General features: G+C 41.0%; 1 protein-coding gene across 6 annotated transcripts in view; it reads left to right on the top strand.

Moving 5' to 3' along the window:
- Nucleotides 1-2,214: 2,214 nt before the first annotated feature.
- nedd4l (NEDD4 like E3 ubiquitin protein ligase) overlaps nucleotides 2,215-25,917 on the top strand; it is a 59,567-nt gene continuing 35,864 nt past the window's right edge. For all 6 annotated transcript variants that reach the window (XM_030064901.1, XM_030064896.1, XM_030064898.1 and 3 more), the window contains exons 1-5: nucleotides 2,215-2,530; nucleotides 5,205-5,278; nucleotides 13,325-13,406; nucleotides 15,992-16,030; nucleotides 16,509-16,562. In XM_030064901.1, coding sequence (XP_029920761.1) covers nucleotides 2,486-2,530; nucleotides 5,205-5,278; nucleotides 13,325-13,406; nucleotides 15,992-16,030; nucleotides 16,509-16,562 — 294 coding nt within the window. In that variant the 5' untranslated portion in view covers nucleotides 2,215-2,485. The remainder of the gene's footprint in view (nucleotides 2,531-5,204; nucleotides 5,279-13,324; nucleotides 13,407-15,991; nucleotides 16,031-16,508; nucleotides 16,563-25,917) is intronic.

Here is a 25,917-nt window from a genome sequence, read left to right as displayed (position 1 = left end):
TGTGAATGATTTCAAAATGATTTCGAAAATTATGTTAGAAACACTCTTCAGATATCCACTAGCATGCTGTCTGTTATATCCACAATAGCACTCAATTTACACTCAAAATGCCCACACTGTTCAAGTATGTTGTGAGAGCTTTCGGTGCATTCTGCTTTTGTAAATCCAATATATTACTCATACAAGAAATTTGTTCATTTTAAAGAATATTTCAGCAGCTAATTATTTGAGACTCGGTGTACAGCCTCCTTTGATCTCATTAATCTGTTGTTTTGAAACAGAGATTAAAGAGTTAAAGACAAAATCAGCACAGAAGGCAAACATTTATAGTTGAAATGATGACGGGCTGTCTCAAGGGTGGCTCTGGAAATCTCTGGCCCTCCCCTTTTCAGCTCTACTTAGAAGCAATAATGTTATATAATATGGCCATCTGCTCCTCAGATTGATTTAAAAGTCCCATTATGTGACATTTTCACAGTGAGTGAGTTCAGACACATTTAAGCAACGTTGTGATGGATGCACTCATTGTGTGATAAAATGGTCAAACTATTGTGCAGCATTTTATTACACTGCATTTTTCATTCGTTTTAGCAGTGCTGATAAACATTTCATTGCATGTGTGTTTTTGTGTCTGTATTTTTTTTAATTAATTAATTTTTTTTTTACTTTTTTATCTACTGCAGATGCATGTCTATTCTGTGTGTCACTGTTGATTATTGCTTGCTGAGGTAACTTATTGGCATCGTTAGACACATCGTGGGCATTATGTCTTCTCCGTGAGCTCATCTCTCCAGTGTGAACAGCTGGGCAGATGGACTGGCACACAGACAAATATCACGCTGAGACAATTGGTTGCGTGGCGACATCTAGCGGTGGCGCTTGGAAACTGATTTGGCAGGCTAAATCCATTTGGGTCAACCAAGACCAAAGCAGATTGCATGTGGCGGTATCTGAGAAGAGTGCAGTCTAGTGGAATTGCTTTGTAATTTTATAGGGCAAAGAAAGGTTATATTTTGTCCTGCCTAAATACCTCTGCAGTTCACATTACAGGCTATTACTGGGATCATATGTTATCATGGATCTTATATGTCTGATAATGATTAGCAGAGAATGAATGAATGAATGAATGAATGAATGAATGAATAGACCAAGAAATAAATAAATGAAAGGGAGGGCGACCTCAAAACCAGAACAAAGGTCTACTCTGTGTCTTTTTAATTGTTTAATTTGTTTATCTGTAGTGTTGTTCATTCAAAACAATTGAAATGCAAGTCTACATTTAGCAAACTGCCCATTTCACCCCGACGGCTCTGTTCGCTTTCTGTGGTGTGCCAGACATATAGGCGGCGGTGCAGGACAAGCAATAACCTGCTACTGTTCATGAAAGTGGGGGGAAATAACTCTTAAAGGAGTGCAGTCAGATTCTACTTCACTATATCAGATGTGACTCAAACATTCACAAAACAAAGCAAAACAAAACAAATCAAAACACAGTCGTCGGGTCTTTGAGGGAGTGACGCCACTTCCTACAGAGGAGTTTTTTTTTTCGATAGTTTGCTGAAAAGCCCGTTTACATTCCCCGGCATGAACAACAACAAACAAAACAAAGCAGAAAGAAGTCTGAGTTGGTATTATTTATGATTTGTTGGTATTGTTTCCCCAGGCCATTGACCCTCTATAAAACAGGGCTTGTCGAGATCCAGTTATTGATAATGAATGACACTGAATGCGTTGCCCCTATCGTTGTGCACCATGTGACATCATGGACGTGATTGAAGATAAAAGATGATCAATAGTTTAATGAAAATCACTATCAGTGTCGGCCCATGTTGCATGTGATTGGCTCTTCGTTGCGCCCCCCTCATGTGAACGCGCTCATACAGCTCGATCACAAAATCACGGCTGTCAGTGCAAGCTCCTTAACACCTTCGTGAGACTTGATCGCTATACTGACATTGTTTGATTGTATGTCCGCGGACAGCATAAAGGCACTGATCTGGCCAGACTTCCTTCAGGTAGACACAATCGTACGCCCTGAAGAAGAAAAAAGAAAAACACATTCCCGAGCTTCACGTCTTCTGCACATTTTATTGGCCCGTGTGGTGCGCTGGGGAATTCAGAGTCCATCTGATTGGTCAACGCTGTTGCCAATCACAGGTACTGGCACGCTATTGGCTAAGGGGATAAGAGGAAGTCAACTGTCACAACGTTTCTGGGGATAAGCTCGGAGTTGACAAAAGCGAGCTGCCTCGGAACATTTTATGCATAGTTTTAATTGCAAAGTTGTTGAGGTGACACACCACACTGGCGAGGATTACATTATTTTGCAGGCCAAACCTCCTCGCCGCGCCTCGGATTTGCTCTCACTGTGGAATCACCAGCACCACACGGCAGAGGGAAAACGGGGACTTTATTGTTCAAGGCTAGCTAGCTAGCTTTGCCAAGCGGCTTGTTTTTTGTGTGTGGAGTGTGGACGTCTGGCTATATGGCTACGAATTTTGAACCGATATATGGTCTTTCAGAAGATGAGGTAAGGTTTATCACCCGGTGACGATTTATTATGTAGTCGGCAAAGTTGGAGCGGTGTCTTTAGTGAGGTTCAATTCAGCTAATCAAACCAAATAGCAAAATGTTAGCTGGATAATTAAGCTAACAAGTCCTCACGGCGGCATTCCATAGAAAGTCAGCTGTCAATTTCCTGCTCCCAAGTCTACATGTCCACTAATTTATTAACCTCAGTGTCACTTATTACCGCACACTACACGGTAATCATCGACATGAGAGTTTCGAGATAACGTTAAAACGGCAGTCCAGTACAACAGCACCAAAATAAATTATTATAACGATTTGCAGCCCGAGCACCGCCTCGCTGAGCTATTCTGGAGCCCAGATTTCGCAGGCTTGAAATTGTACCATCTGTGAGGGGAAAAGCATGGCTGCATTTACCAGTCTCCTCAGATTTTAACACCATCTCTTGTTTCCGATCAAATCTGGTAATGGCGAGTTTAATAACCACAAAACGAGTTGGAAGAGTTTAGCCAAGGCATGCTGCTGTTTCATGGCATATGTCAACACTGCATATCTGCGCTGTCTGGTCTCTGATGTCCAGCGAAGCGATAATATCTCACCGTAAAAACGTGTCACAGAGTATGAGTCACGAATCGTGAAATGATAAGAGCACTTAGTGAAAACATGAGCCATTTTGCTAATTGAGCCTGGCCTTTGTCATCATTATCACAGACTCTAGGGTGTCTCTGCTCTAGTCACATTAGCCAGATACCAATTAGACATTACTGCTGCCGGCGGGAGTAATGAGGCTACAGATTTTTGGGGATCCAGATGGATGACTAAAATGCTTATATTAGGTTCTTCCTGATTTCTCACAGGAAATTCGGGGGGGTGTACTTTACTGATGAGCTCTATTTGCTTACAGCAGCAGACAAAAGAGTCACTTTTTCACTAGGATACATAGAAGATTATCATGCAGCCCCAGGCAGCTCATTGTACCGTGCAGAGCAAAAGGTGAATGTGTGCTATATTGACACAAAACAAACTTGTGTAGCTGTGGTCACCTTCTTATTTTAGGCAAAAACTCAGTCACCTTTATGTTGGTTTGGTGTACATATATATCTTGGTAGTTACACTGTGACATTGTATTGGCTAATGAAACCATTTATTGCAACTCATAACTTTGTTATTGTACTGACTGAAACGCTGGTGCCATCAGAACAGTCAACCTTATTCCATGGGTTTAAGAGTAATCTAACTCAGGTAGCCATGCACCGAGCCTTTTCTGTTTTGCTGCCTTGACTGATTACCTCCTTTGACTCCCATAGCTGTGCTGAACCCTGTCTCTCAGCCTGTCATTATGGGAGGGACAGCTAAAGGAATGATTATAGCAACATTCCTCACACCGCCCGCACAAGGGGCTTTGGAAGGACTCGGCTAGTTTTTGGTTAAAATGCACCATGTTGCAGACATGAAAGCGAAGCATGATGTAATCTCTTCAACTCAAGTTTCCACAACAATTAAAAGCCCACATTCCCTAAGACAATAAGTTTCCTGTGACGGTGATGTAAACATTCAGCAATGTTACACCCCTCTGAACAAGACCATGGCCTGAGGTAACAGCTGGGTAGTCCTGGGCTCCCACTCCCTCCCCTTTTGCTGGCACTTATCATAATTAAGGCTGTGTCAGAATTTGTTGTCAGCCATTATGTATATAAACATTACTTAGCCTATCTACTGGAAAGCAGAGTGCCATTGATTTTTCTTATAGCCTGTATTTCAAGTTGCAGCACTGTGGAGAAGAATGTGTGAGAAGCAGTAAACTGAGTGTGGCGTGAGGGAGGTCAAGGAATACGCTCTGGATTGGCTCTAACCTGTGTTAGATAGATCGATCGATACTTTTATTGTCCTCGACAGGAAATTTATCATCACGGTTTGTACACAGGCTCACATCAACACAGCCATTCAGTCCACATTGATGCGTATATATGAACATTACTGATAGACACATGACAGTTAATCAAGTTTGTTCAGTGCCACAATGGCAGTGGGGATGAAACACCTGCTGAAGCTGGCCCTTTTCCATGTCAGGGACCTGTGCCTGTGACCGTATGGGAGGTTTCCACTGCAGGAGGTATTGTTGTAAAATGATAAAACGCATAGAATAACATTAGTATCATATGGCATAAGGATAATATTACATTCATAAATTTGATATGTGTTTTTTTCTTATATCTTCTGCCAGCTCAAGAATATTGTGATCACTCAGCAACATTCAGCGGCAAGCTATTCTTGAAAGCCTTTCAAATGTCACTCAGTCCTATTTGGGTCAAGGTTATTAACTTATAAGAGGCAGGTCCGCTTCACCAGCAGTTTTGAATGTTTGAAATAGGGATGCATGATGGGTTTTTTTTTTGTGGATGGTTTTGCTTTTCAAATTGTACACATTAACTGAAGCCTCAAGCATTTAGGCATAATTAAAGTGTCATCTTATTGGCCTGACATATCAGCAGAAATTTTAATATCAAACCCATGCCAATATCTAATTTTAAAGTCTTTTATCCAGCAATACTGATTACATGCCAGTATGTATTGTGATTCCTTAGTTTGAAGTGGCTTGATTATAAAAAAAATATTCAGTAATTTTTCTATAAATTTGAAAAGATGTCTTGATGCATCATCTCTTTCTTCTCCAGCATGAAACGAGGGTGCTACGGGTTAAGGTCATTGCAGGAATCGACCTGGCGAAGAAGGACATCATTGGAGCCAGGTGAGCATCAAATTATTGTTAGGACACACAAGAGGATATATATATATATATATATATATATATATATATATATATTTTTTTTTTTTTTTCCCCACCAGAAGTTTCTCTATTTGCACTGTTACCTGCATGTCAATCACACTGCCATCATATGAATGTTTTGTAAGCCTATTCAGCACATTGAAGATCCAGGTCTGGTCAGGGCACTGTGCTTTGTTTAGTCAAACAAGACCTTGGGCTGGTGTTGGTTCTCTAACGATGACATGTGCTGGGATCAAATAATACAGTTTTACAAACACATAATATCTAGACAAAGTATGTGGTTTGAGACCAGGAAAAACATGCACAACTCAAAAACATTCAAATGTAAAATAATATATCTTGCAAAGATATTGAAGGTGAAATAAATGATCAGCACTCACAGATGAAGGCAAGCAAACCAGTGGCCATCATCAGCATCAGAGTTGAATCGGATTGGTCCATCACCACTTTGTTTTGAGAATAGAAGAAGCCATATTAGTCTCCACTTGAAGTGCTGGTAATTTTGTTTCAGTTGAACATAATTTAGTTAACAAGAGTGATCTGTTAGGGATCTTTTTAAATCAGACAAGAAAAGCATAGGACCAGGCATCCTAGCCTACAACATTTTACCTTGAATTAGGGAGTCAACTTCAATGAGACGATACAGTGTTTTGCACTTACAGTACATTCCAGTGTCACTTTTTTATGAATAAACAAAGACCTTGAGCTCCACTTCTAAATCAATGATTACCTAGCTGCCATCACTAGCCCACTCATAACTGACTTAGTTTCCCATTAAAGTCGTTGGAGACAAAAGCATTCAACTAACTAATTATACATACGTGCTATTTTGTAAGATACAGCAAGGTGCAAATATTACACTTCTACTGAAGAGGGTCTTTTAAACATTACTTTAATGAAAGGCTACTCTGTGAAGCTGTGCTGTGCTCCCTGGTGGTTTTTCTGTGATGAAATGTAGCGCTCTGTTATCACATCTTTTAGCCTATGTTATGTTGCATTATATCCCTCTGTGACATTGTATGTAAAGCTTGCGTTTAGTTATGTTTTGCATGGATAAACAATGTGACCTGTCCTATGAATCTTAATTCAGTAATTTTTGTATGCACAGCGCTAAAGTAACACAGTCAGTAGTGAATTGTACACTTTGAAGAGGCCATCAAATACCACTGAGTCAACTGTCATTTTGTTCATGTGACAAATTATCTGTGAACCGGGACCTTCTTAGCTTGGCCAGAAACATCATTTTGGCAGTGTTAGGGTTAACCTGTTTCTTAGGCTCAACACTAGCTTACAAATCAAGTGATTAGTCAATATCTGCAATGATGTTGCTATTTTCAGATGCATAGCTATAAAGAGATACTCAGTGATACAGTTATGTAATGCAAATGTACAGTCAATAACAGTACATGAACATGATATCTTATTTGGGTTCTGTTTGTAATGTAGCCAACTGAAGTATAGTTTTTCATATATTTGACCACATGAAAATTTGTCCATAACACCAAAACATAAAGAATAAATTTCAGTTATTTCCTGCCTGATCTGATTCCTGCCTTATTTTAATTTACTCATTTATTTATTCATTTTTTTTTTTTACCTTTTACCCTCATGACGATGGATTGACTCCAGAATTTTATTTCTTACCTCACGGTAGATCTTTACAGACCCCCAGGGTGTGTGTCCTGTTCTCAGGTACCGGGCCAATGTATCAACTCCAGCAGCTGAATCCAAAAACTTGACCTTTAAATAGCTGTAAGAGAACAATTACAGTATCACATCAGCTCAGCTATAATAGTCCACTTTTTCACAGTTTTTACATTTCTGTATGCACCACCACTTTTGCCAAACCTCCGAGCTCATTCACTTCCATTCAGTTCCATTCGGTTGGTTGGTAAAGGTAATTCATCATTCTGAATGAGACAGTGGCATTTGTGTTTTGCAAAGTTGCATTGTAGCAGAAATGGTCTGGCAGTAATTAAGCAATATCACACTTGGTTGTGCTGTTATGCTGAAAAGAAGCACGGCTGTGATTCATGTGCCGATACTGATTTCACTGTTACTGATTTCACTATTAACCGGGCTTTCCTACATCCATGGGGGCTATGCTACATTAGCTAAACAATGGCTGAGGGACCAAGCTTTGAAGCTTTGTATCCACCAAAAAAGTGCCTGAACACTGGCGTCAGCGTGAAAGAATTTCGGATATACAAAGAATGACCAGGTGGTTGTTCAAGACGGCAGATATCCAATCTGCAAAACTTGTGGCTAAAGGGTTCAACACCTCAAATTTACTGCAACATCTGAGAGAAGGTAATGCAGTTAAGTAATAAGTTAGTTAAAATACCTGAGATGGTAGGGAATTAAATATAAAAGCGTCACATAGGCCTACAATTAATGACCTAGCAATGAGTTAAGAGTTGGCCTTTGAGTGCAACGTGAACCAATAGCAGCTAATTGAGAAAAGGAGCATTTCACCAAAATGGCATGCAGTTCCCTCAAGGGTGTCAGTGTGATCATTTACATCCTGTAACTTCCTCCCATCTGTCTTGAGCAAACGCTCGGTGTGGTAGGTAAATATGCCGGAAGACTAACTTAACATGAGGTACTTGTGGACCCCCAGCACTATATCATGGGATCTAGGCTAATTTATTGCATTTAAATTCAGTGATGAACAACACCTGCATAAGAGGTGTTCTAATTTGCTTTTTCAGTTTTACTAAAACTGAAAACAAACAAACAGAAACAATAATAGAAAGCATTTTTTCAGGCCACATGTAAAATTAATTATTAAAAATAGATTATTAAAAATTAATAACAACATTAGGCATGGATGACAGCTGATGTAAATGACACTTCAGTTTATTACTCACATTAATAACATTTTCCCCTGGGGGAAAGTCCATTTTAATTAATGCAAAATAATTGAAATCCTGATTCTTCCTCATACTATAGTTGTACCATCAAAACCTTTAATAATTGCATCTCTAAGTATAACCACACAAGTATGATAACAGATCTACAAACAACGTAATTTATCAAGTAACAGTAATAAGCCACAACAGATTATGATTGAATTATTTAATACATTGTTCGGCTCTACCAACACAATTAGATTCATCAGAATTCAAGCAGTTGAATTGAACACAAACAGCTTGCCACCACAAGCTAGCTTGGCTGGAGATTTGTGCTGCAGTATCTTTTCATGGTACTTTGTGGCCCAGAAAGTTGCCTGTAAGGCAGTGCTTCCTAATTGTCATCCTCACCATAGCTGAAAACCATAACCATATCCTCAGAGGCAGCACTTCCTCACAGTCAACAGTGTGGGCAAAAAAACACAGAAGGCTCTAGTGTCTTTCCTCCCCCACATCTTCTTCTGACCATCATTTGTGATCTAACTCCAGTTATTTTTAGAAATGTGTTTAACACCTTGTAGATTAAATCATGGACACAAAATTGATAACAAATTAAAAGTTACCGAACTAATTATTACAACAATGCATTCAATTTTTTTTATTTTAAACTTGTCTGTAAAAGTTGGATCCTGCTCAAATGTCTTCCGACGTTCCTAGAGGGCTTTTGTTCCTGGAACATCCTACCCAAGACATGCTCAGAATAGGCTGCCTCACTGGAGATTGCACATTACCAGCATCATTCTTTAATTGCATCCTTACTAGTTTCCTCAAATCTCTGCTGGTACACCACATGTGTGATAAGCTCCGAGAATACTTTAGATGACACAACATCCATTTGGAGCAGAGCTGCCCTCATGCAGCCAAAGAGAGAATTAGAGGTCTGCAACCTGACCCGAGCCTGACGGGCCCTGAGGAAGACTGCCTGGCTCTGGTCGGGTAAGGCTTGTTTTTTCCTGCCTATGACGTCGGGCCCAGTCCGTCATTGGCCTTATGTAGTTATTTATTTGTCACATTAATGCCCCCATACACTATATTATGAAGTCTTGATATATAAATTCCTTATTAATCTGTCTCTTTGCGTGTTTGTGTCAGCATGTGACGGGGTCACGTTAACGCATGTGCATGCAGTTGTACTCTTGTAAAAAATTTAATTCGGTTTCTGATTGGGCTCAGACCTCAAATTTTGTGGATTTGTCAGCCCAAGATTCCAGCTTGATGCTGACCTCCACAGAGAATTAAAGCTTTTTTTCTCTCGCGGGTAGAATAATGTAAAGGGATTTCTTTTTCATCGAAGTGTGATTTAAATGTGCCGCATGTCTGTCTGAAGCCGTCTTAAGACCGGCCTAACCCTCATCCAAATTCTGATACGGATGTGGAACTGCAAACTCCATGATGCTTTACCACTGTTTGTGTGTGGAGCTGTGTTGTATCCAAGCTGCAAGAGACCTGAGCATGTCAGAGAGTGAGGCAGACATGCGTGGCGCTGTGTGAGTGCTGCTCACGTGCCAGAGTGCATGTGTTAGCGTCCTGATGGCCCACTGGCAGGCCAGCTCAGCTCAGCTCAGGAGAAAACTGTAATGTAATGGACAAACTCTGAATGAGGTCTCGATGTGTGCCTAGCTACCGTCGGAGAGAGTGCTGACTTGGCAGTATGTCACCTTGTTAAGATGCTCAAACACTGCAGGCTTGTTCTTTTCTTGATTTAGCTCCAGACCCATTCCTGTTACTGTTTTATCTGTTTTATTTCACTGTGTTGTCCTCTGTTATTTTGTATCGGATTGTGGTTTTTGTTAGTGTTCCTGCGAAGTGTTGATAGATAGAAACTTGGAGGACTCAAACAAACAGCAGACCTTTCTGGCATTTGGATCCATCGACTATCATTTGAATCCAGTGACTAATGCCAGCTTTCTTCTTCCAGGGTTGCTCTGAAGTAGACTGTCTGTCTCCCTCAGTGGGATTACTGTTGGGAGATGGAAGAAGACTAGAAGGAATCTCAGTGTACTGAGATACAGTAGGGCCATTGTTTTTGTTTGGTCACAACAGATAGCAGAACCACATAAACACACAATTAGAGGCTGGAGGGATCCTGGGGATGTTAATTAGCAGTCAGTTTTGTTGTCGACAGGAATATCTTGTGTTGTTTTACTTTTTTGTTTTTGTTTTTTTGGTCATACGCCATTTGTGTGCTGCTTCTCAGCTGCTTCCTACAGAGCAAGAGAATCGCCCTCCTCCAAAATCAGTTTTAAGTGTTCATTTCATATGGGGACGTTTGACACCAATTTCACCTGACATTAAAATATGATCAGTATGTGGACATCTTACTTGGATAAAGAAAAAAATATGTTTATGCAACTTCCAGTGTTTCTTCTGTATTCATTTGGCAGCAGTGCACCACTAAAGCAAAATTTAGGCTACCACCACTGCAAGAGAAAATTAAATCAAAATAAACATTGAAAGTGCATCTTTCAATTGAAACTGAAAAAGCAAGTGCTTTGTTTTACACTTCATGAGTGTATTGTGATTAAAAGCATTTTTAGCACTAGAAACTCATAACTATCATAACACAACACAACAAACCCGAACAGCCAAGGATATGGGACAAATGTAGAATTGTCACTCACCACAGCTGAGAAATTACAGATTAACCACTGCAAGGTGAAAATGCACCCAACATGCATTGTGACCAGAATGTGACTGGATCTCCCTGTCCTATGGAGATGGTCTGCTTTGCATTTTGATTGGACCTCAGCCGCAATCAGCCAGGTGTAAATGTAAATCGTACTGTGCTATCACATTTGTGAGAATGTACTGCACACAATGTCCAAACGTCATGACTCACTCTGACGTTTGCCATCCACTCAGCCTCACTGATAGACTCCAGCACCATGCACTCCCATCTGTCATCGCTCCTTTTCCTCTTCTGTGCAGTGACACAGTGGCTGTAGCAGCCTTTAAAACAGCTGCAAAGCTTGCATATAGCTAATACTTTTTCAGATCAGCTATACATATGTGGTGACAATTGATCGTTAGGAGAATATATCTAGTCCCCCAACCCCAGTGCTTCAGACTCTCAAAGGTTTTTTCACCACTGTCCGAGAACTGCCCCAAAAATTCAATTCAAATGATTAGGAAATACATGATTGATTTTTTTTTTATATAACTGTTTGCTTCAATTCAGAAAATCTTGACTTTACTATTGTTAATCATTTATTATAATTATATGTATTGGTTAGACTTTGTGTGAACAGGTCATAATTCCCTCTCTAACAAATTTCTCCTTGAAGCAAAATGTGTTTATTGTAGTTTCTCACCAAAAACTAATTTTGAAAAGATTACATTTGAACACATCATGACAGCATAATTTATCTTCACTCAATACCCACTAATACCCATATCAGAGCTTGTGAGCATCATAATATAACTCAGTGCCACTTCTAATGATAATGAGGACCCAACAGCAGTGTGGATAAGGTTGCAGCTCAGTGAGACCTGGGACGCTGTTCTAACTCAGACCCAGTTAGCGATGCTCATCCCTATTCAGTCCTGACTTGCCTACTCAGATCCAGAGATACAGTTCCCTGATGGTGTTGGTTGGTCTGTGTGTCATCTGCAATTGTACCTCTGTTTACTCTCTGTAAATAGTGCAACATGTTTTTCTCGCTTGACCGGGAGAATGCTTGATACTGTGGGAACATTTCAGAATCATCATGCTAAGGGGACAGCCAGTGATTACTAACAGAGATGCTCCGTTGTAGTCAGTGCCCTGTGGTGGAAAAAACACTGGTTGTAGTCACAACAGATGCACAGTAGATCCAATTTGTCATTTTCTAAGTTATTGGCAAATAAAAATGATGATCATAAAATCCCTGAAAATCCCCTTTTGGGAGTCCCAGAGGTGTACTGCAGGAGATATTTGTCCATCCCAAACACTGTTTTTTATCCTCAGGATAATGAGACGCCCTTAGTCGTGAGCCCTGCCCAACCCTAATCTTGATACAGATTGTATTTAATAAAGGTGTTGGTTATTCAGATTGAATTTAGCTGTTTCATAGAAGTAGGTCTGGGCATCGTGAACAGCATCAAATATCTGTTGGTGCTTTCATGAGATATTTACACACAAGATTCATTAGTGATGTGAATGTAATGACCAAACAAATAACAGAACAGCTACAACAGTGTAGAAAGTAAAAAAAAAAATCCATCCTTTTGCTGTAATGCAGCCTTTAAAACCATGTAGAGAAAAGACTCATTCCTTATCATGATATTACAGCAAATCCCAGATAATATCTACTCTCATATCACAATATTGATATAAGATTGATATATTGCACAGTTCTACATTCAAGTACTATATAGTTTTATCCACACACACACAGACACAGACATTGTGTGAGGTCTGTCTTTAAGGAGGGGGTTTGGGAAGGTTATAGCCTGACACTGAACCTTGTGGTCCCTGTTGGGACTTTGAACAGCAAAGCAATTGGGCTGCCTAATGAGGACTGCAGCTTTGCCTTTCTATCCTGAAATCACCAGGGATTTCTACCCTGTCAGCACCTTCAAGTAAACTGTTTGGCTATTTTTAAACAGCACAGTCGCAGACACTCTGCTTACTATTTGTTCTGCTCACCTCAAATGTTTTGCAGTTTCTATTCTTGGCACTTTGCTTTGTCAATAAGGCATTATAGCCTTATCTCACAATACCCTAATGCAAGCAGTTTTTTTTTTTTATCTGCGGGGTTGTCCGTTGCTGCTCAGGTTTCAGGTCTGGGAATTTGACAGGGTGTTATAGCCTAGCCCGGCACCACAGGCTCTTACACCTGTGGCCATGTGATGTAAGATTTAAAATAGGGTTAAATTATGTTGATTAGGTAGGCATATACAACACACTAGGTATGCTGTTGATTAGATTGTGCAAGTATCTTGTAATCCTTTAAGACATCTAGAAAGGAAATGTTGAGTTTATTAACCACATTAATATTAAGAAGATGGAGTTTGTATACATGTTGAATGTGTGGTCACAGTCTAAGAAACATGACAGGCACAAAGATGCTTTTAACAGCACTGATTTGTTTCTCTGTTTTGTTTGTTTCTGCAGTGACCCTTATGTCAAACTTTCCCTCTATGTTGCGGATGAAAACAGAGAGCTTGCCTTAGTCCAAACAAAAACCATTAAAAAGGTGAGTGCAAAGGTAAACAATGGTTTTGACTCATGCTGATCTGCAGCGTATTGCCATTCCCTTCCTGTGTCCAGCTTTAAAATTTTCATTTTCCCCTTGTGGGGAACTTGGGCCAGTTGAGTTTCCTATAATTGTAAGGTAGAAATTAGAAATCAGTGTTTCCCCTATTAAATGACCTGGGTTGGCCCCCATGGCCAAATGCAAGTGCTACTATAAATTGGATTTCCTGTCAATTAATGTTGCTTCCAAACTCATTTCCCAGGGTTTCCTACAGCATGTTATAGACCAGGCAGCTTATATTACTCGTTTGGACGTCCCACCTGGTGTACACACATTGGAGAAATGGAGAAATTTTATCATATAAATAACATAGGGTTAGAGATGTGAGTCTAATGAGCCAATCCTCTCTCATTATAAAGAAATTACTCTACACTGAAGTGGTAGCCTAACAGCAACTGGTTTGTTTGATTATTCAAGATAACAAACAAACAAACAAATAAATAAATACTGTAAAAGTAATTAATTGCAAAATGACAAGCTTAAACACCTTGAAACCAAGGAGCCTGTGGGTGGGCTTTTTTCTATTTTAGTTTTTTCACCCTTAACAAAATTCACTTAATTTCTTTTAATTTGATTTTTTTTGGGGGGGGGGGGGGGGGGGGGGGGGGGGCTTGTGGTAATTTTTTTTTTGTAATTCTCTTGTAATTACACTTTAAATGTGTATTTATAATTATGTTTTTGTTTTACAGATTTTTTTTTTTTTTTAAACTTAAGAGTATGTATTTATTTATTATTTTTAACTGATTTTGTGCAGTTTTTTTTCTGTAGCTTCTTACTAATTTCTTGATAAATTTTGAGTCATTTCTTGCTAATTTGCTCATCATCTTTTCCCATGTTTTTGAACAAAATGAGGGTTAATGGCCCTCATGTTTGCCCTCATGTGTGCCCTTGTCACTCCCCCTTCAAGTTTCACGGCTGAGATGACAAGCAACTCCTATTCACATTTTTTTTTTTTTTTTTAACTAGGGCAAGGGTAACCATTTTGTCTGCTAGGAGGGATACCACTAGAAGGCATCTTTGTTTAGGAGAGACTATCCAAGACTAGAGGGAGACATAGGCCAAGCTCTGTTTCCCCCAGTGGACTGTTTCTGGGTCGGTGGGTGGAAGGTGGGGTAGCGGGGGTGGGGGCTGGGGGTGTGCACACCAGAGGGTGCTGTTTCTTGCTAACCTCAAAAAAATCCTACTTTTCTACTGTCAGCATTCAGTGCAAACATTGAGGAATAATTTGGACTAAACATGATTTAAAATAAACTCAAAAAATCTTCTGCACAACATGTTATTTGTAGGTGAGGGGTCTGTGGAAATACATAACATGTAAGGATGAAAGTTAGATGAAATCATTTGTTTCTCGGCACTGCAGTTTAGCTTACTGTATTGTGGCTGTCTGTTGTGTAATACTTGTACATGCCTGCCAGATAGACATCAGTTTGACTCTGCAAGCAGCTTCTTATTTCTTGGGAAATTTCTCCTTTCCTGGTGGTTTAGGTCAGCAAGTTGTCAGCCAATCCTCTGCTGGAGTCAGGCAGCCCAGGCCTCCATGCAGGCAGACATATGCTGCCAGTGGCCATGCCTGCCTTATAGGATATAAATAGCCGACAATGCATTGCTATGTAGAGCAGAAAAGGGAAGCATCACTGCTAGTCTCTTCTGTGGGCTCTGTCTATGTGTCTTTAAAGTGGGCCACCTCTGCTGGCATCTTTGTTATTGAAGCTAAGAGTGTGGCTGGTGGCAAGATACACTGAAAAAATATATTGTAGAGCAGGTCAGACACTGTCATTAGTAGATAAAAACCAACCCTGAGCCTCCTGCCCTACTTTATACTGTGTACACCATCTCATGATGTGGTAATGTTATTCCTAATGATAATACAGGATTTTTGGCTGTTAGATCAAGGAAAATGATCAAATTTTGAACAGTTCAACAGAGTTGAATCGACTTTTTGTTCAGGGCAGTGGGTTCAGTGAAATTCTGATACCCCAGCAATGTTATTTTTACATAGATGTTATTTTATTGGTGTCATAAAATGCTAAGTGTTTATTAATCAGAGAGACTTGTGAGATTAAGGCTTCATTGACATTCTGGTGTTTGCCTCATTTCAATAACCAAAGGCATTTTAATAAGAACCGTCACATAGTTCTCAGACCAATAAAATATCAAACTGGGTATGTGTGAGAGAGAGATAGAGAGAGAGAGAGGGACAGAGGAAGAGAGGCTGTGCAGACACATATTGAGTTGATCCCTGCAGCAAGCCAGTGGAAATCCTCATGGCTGTTGATATCAGGACTAATGCCAATCATTGGGCCATGTTGCAAGCTGCAAACTTCAACTAACAACTTAAGAGGATCATTGAAGCACAGGATCAAGCCTAATTTATCACACAGGCTCTTTGCCCTGTCACTGTCTTGTATAAGTTTAAAAGATCTGTTCTGTGTTGTGTGTAAACTAATGGTGATGTACAGTTGGCTTCAGTATGTGGTTAAAATAATTGTTGGTGTAACCATGTCTGTACCTGGCTTGTCTTTCAGACCCTCAATCCCAAATGGAATGAGGAATTCTACTTCAGAGTGAGTTGTTTTTTAAAACCATAAGTGTTCATGCCCCAAATTTGCTTTCTTCAACGGACATCCTCAACTCTGATATGTTTGTTACTGCACTTGCTTACTCTAGTGTTTTAGTGCTACATTTGTTAATCTCTTACTGCAGTTATACTGAGAACTGAGTCCCTCCTCCTCCACACGTTGTAATAAAAAGAGACCATATTAAAGTTTACTAGCCCAGTCCCACGCATGTGATTTACTCCCTACGAGTTATTTATAGAAGAATCATAGTTCAATCAGTATAGTGTAACGATTAAAGGAGGAGATTAACCATTTTCCGGCAATGCTGTTTTTGTAGTTGTGAATTATTGTTAGCTGAAGTCAGACAGTTGCATGCAAAGTACATAGAGAAAATATTTGTTTACATATGCATCTGTGTTTGGCTTATATTCTCCATCTTCCTCTGGATGACTGCTTTAACATTGTCATTTCTTTGCCTACACAGGTGTGTCCACAGAATCACAGACTGCTCTTTGAGGTGTTTGATGAAAACAGATTGGTAAGATTCACACTTTGTGATGGCAGGCTTTTGATATCGCACTTTTAATTTTTACATGTCGCTTATGATTCACCATCACCTATTTATTTTTGTCTGCCATGATCTAATGTCTGTCATTTTAGCTTAACTCCTTATACCAAATCTAGCAGGCTTTTCTTTACTTACATAATGTTATTTATGTTTCCTTAAAACTCTTTTATTTGATGGAGATAATATCTTGATAACATCTCAGACCATATTTGGCATGGTGTGTTTTACTGTGGTGATGATGGAGCATACAGTACCAGTTTGTACAGTACATAAGGCGAATCCAAATGTAATTGTGCAACTGATATTATGGAAAATTCTATTATCATATTGAAAGTTTTGGAATGTTTTTGGATTATAATCCCTACAAGCCGTCTTATATGTCCCTGCCTGATATATCTGAAATGTACAGACTTTATTTGCACCCTGTATTAACAAGAAACCTCTTGTGTATTGACATCTTGACAGGTTTGATTTCGCTGGATTTTTAATGGACTTTCACCACCAGTGCTGTGATTTTTGAATTGAAAATATATTTGTGAACAAGAAAAGGGGGAGGGAGGCAGTGTGCAGTTTGCCTGGTTTATGACTGTTGTCTACTCACAACTCCTCCGTTCCTTGCATGTTATTGTGCTCAAATCCTAATTTCTCAGCTTTCTCCCACAGAAGAGAACACTGGTTTCCTAGACTTGTGACATTAAGCTTGTCGTAGGTCCGTTGCCATGACAACTCGATTAAATTTCTGCATAATGTCAAATGTCACAGTAATGAGAAGCAGAAAGGGGATTTGGTAATCAATTTACCATGCTCCTTATCTGTCCAGTCATCTGATACAGAAGTTCCCACATCATGGCTAACCATACTCTTTAACAGAGGAGACTAAGGTAAAGTGGTTATTGACATGGCATCCTGAGAAGTTGCTCTGTAGAGGAAGCAGTGGTTCCCTGCAGGGAGTTTTAGCATAATGGATCAGAACCGTGCTGATATCTCTTTCTAACGGCTATTCAGTAGCTCGGGATGTTCAGTTTGACGGTTGATATAACAAACAGCAGAGCCAGCTCAACAGTGAGTTGGTGTGGTTGGCTGAACCTGGCACACTTTGATGTGGGACTCACAGGTTCAGGATGACTGCTTTTTTGGTATGAGAAACACCGTGGGAGGGCACGGGATTTGAATTAGGGACGTGTCTTTCCCTTCTTTGTGATATGACAACCACTACTTTTTTCTCATGCTCCTGATGGCTTAATAAAGTGCATAATTCCTGGTTAATTTTGATTTACTTTTTATGTGGATTGCTCATGTTTCATATACTGATGTAATTATCATATGCATCTGTGTGTTTTGTTTGTGCACTTCCTGCATTGAACAAACGGGCGTTCAGCCCTCTGGAAAGAGGGCAGCTCTGTTATTCCCGTGTTACAGTAGGCGCACTCTTGTCTTGGCACAGTCTTGCAACAAGACTGTGCCAAGACAAGTCACTTGCAACTTGTTGCAAGTAAGTGTATAGACGAGGATGAGACGAGAGGAGAGCACAGGCAGCCTGAAGCCTGGTCGTCTCCTTATAAGTCTGAGGAGGTGCTTGTCTTTTTGACTCTAGGTGCATGCCAAGACAGCTCCCCCACCGATGGCCAGTAATTCTTTGAGTGGCCTGCTGGTTCCCTTGTGAACATTAATTTATGGTTTATTTGTCAGGGGCTGGCTGAAAAGTTAGACTAAGCACTGTGCGATGGTGCTTGTGGTTAATGGCGCCAGAGTGATGCAAACACTAAGGAGGGGAGAATGATGAATCCCTTGGGGCTTGCCTTTTTATATTATTTTATTTCATTTCCTTTTTTTTTCATTTGGTTGTAGTATGTTCTATTTTATTGTGGCCGGTCCTATCTATGGGTAAAGAGACAAAAACATGTTATTTAGCATTACTTCACTGAATTTGTGATATCATAATTTTTGTGGAATCCCACAGGAGCAGTGGTAAAATGTTGTGGTAGGGCGCCGCTGCTCAATGCATGTAACAGAAACCCTAGAAGTTGTATTAATACACATGCTCATCAGTAAGTTCAGGCTCTTTCTGAAGTGCTGGTCAATTTGATGCTTTCAGCATTTACATCCACAGCATTTTAAGCCTGTAATGACACCTCGGACATGGTTTAAGTACTTGGTGAAATTTGTCACAGTCATTGCCTTAGTTAGGTATGATTTCACCCAAACCAAACAGGCTTATGGTAAAAATATAGCCGAATGCTTAACTTGAGACAAGGTTCCTTAGCTCATTCCCACTGATGAGCTCTTGATAATGCTCTGCATGCTGATCTTGTCTGTATGGCCTTTGGGTCTGTAGAATAGTTAAGTGCTTCAGTCCTTTGGCTGTCATAAATATTTTCAACCTCCATAATCCACTGAAAGATCACTGTTGTATATGTTGTTAGTGGCAGTGTGTAAAGACATTTCATAAGTTTCAGTGGCTTGCTAAATAACTCTGCCTGGTTCCTGCTTGAGAAGATTTTTCATGTTTTGCATGGATTTCAAATAGGATCACCAAACATACCTAGTTGCACTTTTGTAATTCCTCATTTTTTGAGGAAATTCTGGCTGCTTTTGTTGGATCTGTATCTATTTTAATGTGTGCTGTCATCAGTCTCCAAATGTGATGCAACAGTCAGTGAGGTCTAGGTTATTTCATGAATATGATCTTTGATAAGAAGGACAGCAGTGTTCCACCCTGAAAGGAAATGGTGTCTTGATGATGTGCTCTGGACAGCTTATGGTCACCCACAGCTACCTCTGACACACCCTACATCCAGCCTACATTATTCAAACGGTGATGGGACATTTTCTGATTAGGGTTTAGGAACAAGCAAAAATGTTTACATCAACCAAAGGCAGCTTTAGGCTTAAAGTTGACACATCTATCTCCTCCATTCCCATTACCTCCATTAGAAGTCATAGAGTGAATGAAATATGTGCTTAAGGGGTCCAAGATTCTTCTTCTTAAATCCTGAGGCAAATAGTTTTAAGGGTTTTCTGTAGGTCCTGTGTAAAGCAGGATATGGGGCACAATGGTTGCAGTTTCTCTCCACCTGTTCCACTCTCTTTGTGGAATGACTGAAAACATGTGAGCCATTTTGGCAAGTCTCTAATAACATTGACTAAATCTGTCATCCTGGAATGCAGCATTGAGACTGTGGGTGTTACAGTGCACATACATTGCCTCCTCCACAATTGTTTTTGACATGGGTTTGCAAACCAGAGATGCAACCTGACACATTTGCTGTGCTGTCACAGGACTGGACTCAACAAACTGACCAGACCTTGTTAATGTGTCTCTCAGAATTGAAAATAGTGTCAAGTAGAGGTGCACTCAATCATATAAAAGTCAACAGAGTCATCAACACTTTGCAAATCTTTATCCATATAATTGACACACATAATCATATGCTCATGTTGAGATATATCAGCAGTCTCATCCACCGTCACCTTGAATAGGTTGGGTTCTTTCGCTTCATGAATTATGCCTATTAGGCCTATATGTCAAAAGCTTGAGTTTATCACTTCTTTTAAGTCATGGTATTGGTGAGTCGTTGTATAGAGCTCTTAACTGGAGAAATTGCATAAAGTTCAAGTCAAATTCCTCATGCCAACAAACAGCCTGCTTTGCTGGGGTAGTAACAGCAGGGAGGTGACAATAACTAGCCAAACACATCTCTTTGTCCTGCTGATCTGATAATGTCCCAGCCACTTTCACCCCACGCATTGAAGATGAATATTTTGCCTCTCAACACAGATTCTTCTATAGCCTTTTTTCTGTTAACAAATCCACTGTATGTTAAGGCTCTCCCTCTTGGGTGGAGTTACTTTGTCTCATTTCAGGTACAGCAGACTTTGCATTACATTGTCTTTATGTTTCTCGGATGATAGTCAGCAATATACAGTTGCCCATTTTTACACTTAGAGACATGCTGCTGCCAACTGAACTCCTCTCATTTCCTGTCATTTTCGTGGGGTTGTGTAGGTAAGGTCCTCCACTAACTCAGCCTTCCTCTTGTCAGAGCTCACCTTGCTGCTGAATGAAGAGTCTGCAGTAAAGTGACAGAGATAGGCTGACCCATGAGGACTAGAGCATAGATCTGAGCAGCCATGTGAAACAAGGCAGTCGGTCCACTTGGACCACCAGATGGGCCACTTGTCCTACCATGGTAGGCTCTTGTAAACATACCAGTTCAAGAGTGGAAGTGGGATACGCTATTGTACTTTGATTCAAGGAGGCATGTTATATCATTTTCTAGCTGTTTACTGCTACTGCACCGTGTCTTGGAATTTTACTTTTTATTAATTTTCTCCATAGCATTTCACACATATTTATTGACTGTGCTTGACACTGTAGGCAGTGTATCATCACAGATTGTAACTGTGTGCTCAGCCGTGACTTCTTCTTGGACTACACCATTTCTCTGCCTCCAGTCAATACTGTTTGTGTACTTGTTGCACTGTTGTCGGCAATCCAGAGCATTTTTTCCTTCTCCTTCTCCTCTCCTTTTCCCTTTCCCTCTGTTGTGCACCATAAGTGGCTGGGTGTTCATCACTGTAGCTTTTTTTTTTTTGACAGAGATAGGCTGACCCATGACGACTAGAACATAGATCTTAGCAGCCATGTGGAACAAGGCAGCCACTTTTGAGACCATTTTCTCTGAAAGGACACATTATCATAGGGTCTTTGTCCATTCTCTTTGTATGGAGGCGGACAACTCCCCCACTAGCTCTAGCCTCAGGGTAAAATGGCGTTAAGGCTCATTTATGCTCAACGTTAAGTACATATACAGACGGAGCCTTCTGTCCATACTCTGCATTAATTTCGTTTGTATTTCTGCATGTTTTCAGGAAGTTTACGGATATGAACATAACAGTACCACTGGAAATCTTGGGTGCAGTGTAGCCAATAGTTAAAGAGAGTCCAGTCTATGAGTAAGACACGAATAAGACATTTTAAAAAATGCTAATATTAGAGAAAATAATTCTCCATCTTCCTGTCGTGATGTATTTAATGAGTTCACAGACCACTTCCGTCTACAGCGCCATCTCCACTATTGCTTCTTTGTAGCAAGTCCATTTTTACGATCTCTGTCACCATGTTTGTTTTTGTCAGAAACATTTGACTCTGAGTTGCCCTCTAGTGGATTTATTGCTTAACGTCCATGCCAACATAAATAACGCATGAAAGTTTGTGGGCAGTGATGGTTACATTGTTTCAAACGGACCAATTAATTTTTATGCGTAAAGAGAGCATGAATGAGCTTTTAGATGTGACCAAGTCCCTAAAACGTCGATTTGCTCGTGCTGTTTGAATTTAAAAGGCTGGGAAGTCACTTATCTTATCAGTATTACACCTTGTCTGATGTCTGTGCTGGTTGAGTCATGGTGGGTTTGTTTACAGCAGGGGTTTTAAACTCTTTCATACAAAATAAAAGCCATAAAGCAACCTTTCAGAACAGTCATGCTGATACAGGACTCCCCTTGGAGATGAAACGTGTTACTGCCCTGTAGGTGGGGAGAAAACAGTGGAGAAAGTGAAACATATCCATATTTAGCAAAATATGTATATTTAATATGTCCTTAACTGCTAAACCTACATATATATATTGTGGGAGAACGCATCATTTGTCACAGACTACACTTATGGTCACTGCTACAACAGTCACAGTTAACTGCTCTTACGTGTAAGCTTGTCCAACCTGAGATAATGTTGGAGAGATATCAGTCATACTTGGATTTCTTATGATCATCATCATATCTCCTTTGGAATCACTATGGTTGTATGTTGTCACATGTCTCTAATGCATTTTTTTTTTTTTTACTTTGTACTCTCTTCTAGCCTAACAAATTACAAGAGCTGCAACATCGTAGGTGAGCCTGAATTCAGCTTGTGCTGAAGTGTAGGATCACAGCTGAGTCTTATCTTCAGTGATATTTGGAAGCAAGCAGAGTGGCCTATAAAATCACCAGACAGTTAAGTGTTTGGCTGCATATGGGAGACAGCTCATGTCTCTTCTGTTTGAAAAAGACTTAGATTTCTTTCCCCAGAGAGGAAGACGGTGTTTGCCTTATCAAAGCTGCAATCTGTCAGATATTCTGCTCCTCATTCTGCTGCTGGCTTTTTTCTGGTCCATTTTTAGCATCAACTTATGATTCTGTGTTTTGTTTCTAAACTACAGGAAGTATCAGGGCTGAGTTGGTCCTCCAGATTTGCTGGTGGATTTTACATTTTTAGTGGGACTGTGCTATGTGTGGTATTAGTAGCAAGTTCTGAAAGGAAAACCTTTCATATTGTGACCACTGTACCAGTTGCCAGGGGCTAGGGATGTGTGTTTGCATGCTGTCTGTCCCAGCTGTGTCCAGACCCTTCTCTACTTCCCCAACACTCTGTGCACTTTCTACTTCTTCCTCTCCTTTTCTCTCTTCCTTCTTCCTGGAGGCCATCATGGCTTGGTGTGCATGCACAATTTTTTCCATGTTCCAGATCCCTAAATTTACTTTCATTAAGTTGTGGACCCCTATTTGAAATGATTTTGTCCCAGGGACCCTGGTATGACAAGATGTTTTGTTTTATATTTAAATTGTTTAGATGTCCTTCTTGAACACTGACAAATAGAGTCAAAGTGGTGAGATTAAAACCATTTTAAAATACCAGTTTTTTGTATTGTAGCAGTGCATTCACTGAATCAGATTATAGTGAAATAAAGCTTTTCCTTTGCTGAGGGACCCTGGAGGCCTCTCAAGGACCCCTGAGGGTCATCACTTTGAAAACCACTATCTCAGCACCTCAGGAGCAGGTTAGAGGGCGCTGGTGGTTCAGCCTAGCATTGTTAGATTGTTAGATTGTGAGGGCAGAAGGAGGGATGGTGAAAAGTGATCATCATCATTTATATATTACGGTAAGATGATACTCATGATGTTTGGTGATTTGGAAACTGGGTTGTTGGGAAAAAATTTTCCCTGCTTACTGTAACTCAGATGACAGTGTAAGGTAAGGGAATGAAGTGGGAGGTGCGGTTGAGCTGAGAGTTGAATTATGGGGCTTAAAAAACAGCAGACTGTCTAGAACTAGCAGGGAGGAGGAGGGGATATTGGACTTTGATGAGAGGTTCAGGGGACAGGGAGTTAAGAAGAGATCATGTGGAGACGGGGGAGAGTGGGTGGTAGGTAAGATGTGTGTGGGGGACAGTTGGCACTTGAGGGCAGCATGGGGTTGAAACAGGAGGTGGGGGAGCCATTTGTAGTCACATGACTGACAGGCAGCCTACTGTCACCTCGGAAACCAGGAGCGCCGGCCGCTCTTATCCAATCATGCCAGGAATGCTGGCCGTCACTCGGCTCAGGCTATTTCTGCTGTCTGTCGCTATTGCTTGGTAGTGCTAAGAGTTTGGCATACAGAGATCCTTCTTTTTTTGTTTCTCCCTGTCTTTTCTCCCCCGTCACGCTTGCTCTCTGTTTTTTGACTTCACTTTGCCACTCTCCTGAGTGTGTAGCGTTACGCTGTCCACTCTCTTGCAGTGCCTCTTTTGTTTTTGTGGTGTCAGTTTGCTGCTCTTTGCTCCTCCATACAGTTTATGTGGGAGGGAAAGTTGTGGAAGAGACTCAGAGAGGCGGCAGGGGGGAGGGTGGGAGAGAGGGAGACAGAGAGAGAGAGAGACAGTGGAAGAAAAAGGGGATCAGCCAGCTAGCCAGCCAAAGGAGAGAAGTGGGCGACACTCAGAGACGGAGACAGGAGCCAGAGGAGTGAACCAAGCAGCCAGCCAGAGAAAAGTAGCTGTGGTGTGTGAGGTGAAAATGTCCCACCGTCTGCGTTTGTACTTTGGTTCGGGCCGTAGTAACACAGCCCCAGAGATGGACGCACTGGAAGGAGACTCCATGGAGCAGCGGGGAGACAACAATGTGGCCATGACAGTGAGGATGCAGCCACCTCCATTGTCAAGACCATCGCGGGAGCCAGCTGTGCGACCCTTCTCACCTAGCTCCGTGGCTTGGGGTTCAGAGCCTTCACTTAAACGCAGTTCCTCGATGTTCATACCCCAGCTCACTCCCTCAGCCGAGCCACGGCCCACCAAGAGCTCTTCAATGCACATTTCCCTCCAGCGCTCCAATGGACCAGGCAGTAGTGATTCCAGTGGATTTGATGATGATGTCCCACCACCCTGTTACACTCCTGCAGGACCTGCTCCAGCCTACACTGACCCGCAGGTCCGACCTGACTTTCCACAAGTGCCACCTCCTCCGTACTACAGCCCAAATAGTTATTCAGCAGAGCCAGATCAACCTAAACGCAGGGTCTTCAGTATTGGCTCCAATGGCCATACTATGAGTAATCGAGGCCAACCAGGTATCAGTATTGGTGGTATTTGTATTCAGAGAAACTCCCCTGATGGTTCTGACATCCAGCATTTCCGAATCCTTCCTTATGGTGGTTCTGGCTGGTCTGTTCAGCAGCACAACTTGGACCCAGGCTCTGGTGTTAATGGAGGAACACAGAGACTAGTGTTTCAGCTCCAGCAAAATCAGAGTCAGGATGAGAGCCAGGGGAGGCAACAGGCTGCCTCACCCCTGGGAGAATGCACTGATCTGGGATTTGCCAGCTCCAGGGGTGGGCGCGTGGTGTGTTACCCCAGAATTCGACTGGAGAGGAGCTTGTCCCAGGGGAGACTGTCTCTGGAAAATCAACACAGGAGATCTGGTGCAGATATTCAAGCTACGGAGGAGAACCAAACAGAGATGGAGACACAGAGAACAGAAACAGAGGACAAATCTACAGGCTGCAGTTTTAAAATAAGTGGGGAGACTCCCAGAAGGCAGCCTCATTTCAAAATATATTTTTCCCAGGGCAGGGGTGGAGACCAGGATGTAAACTTTGGCAATGACCTGACCAGGAATAATCCCAAGGTAAGGATTTAGTAGCACTGCTATTACTTAAAATTTTGGTCTAAAGTTGTGTGGAAAAGTGCTTGGCTCAAGCTCAGGTGATTGTTTCGGCATTATAAAGGCATCACAAAAGATTTGTAGTCTTGCACTGGTAAATCCGTATACTTTAAAGGAATCAATATGCGAATGAATGGTAAGCAGACGCAAGGGAAAGTTCATGTTGCTTAGGGCTTTTTGGCAGAGTACATGATAGCTCGTATTTACTGTGGCCAAAGGAAGGGGGTCTTTCAGTCGGTCTCAAAGAATATAACAGATGGGAGAAAAAGCAATGTGAACTTTCTGATAGATAACCTATGGAAATTTGGCTGGATGTATGTAATATTTCTCATCTAAACTGAATTTGTGAGTATTTCACCTCATT

The sequence above is a fragment of the Myripristis murdjan genome, chromosome 12 (assembly GCF_902150065.1).
Source record: "Myripristis murdjan chromosome 12, fMyrMur1.1, whole genome shotgun sequence".
Lineage (NCBI taxonomy): Eukaryota > Metazoa > Chordata > Actinopteri > Holocentriformes > Holocentridae > Myripristis > Myripristis murdjan.
The sequence above is the reverse complement of the archived record's forward strand: the minus strand, read 5'-3'. Positions and strand labels throughout refer to the sequence as shown.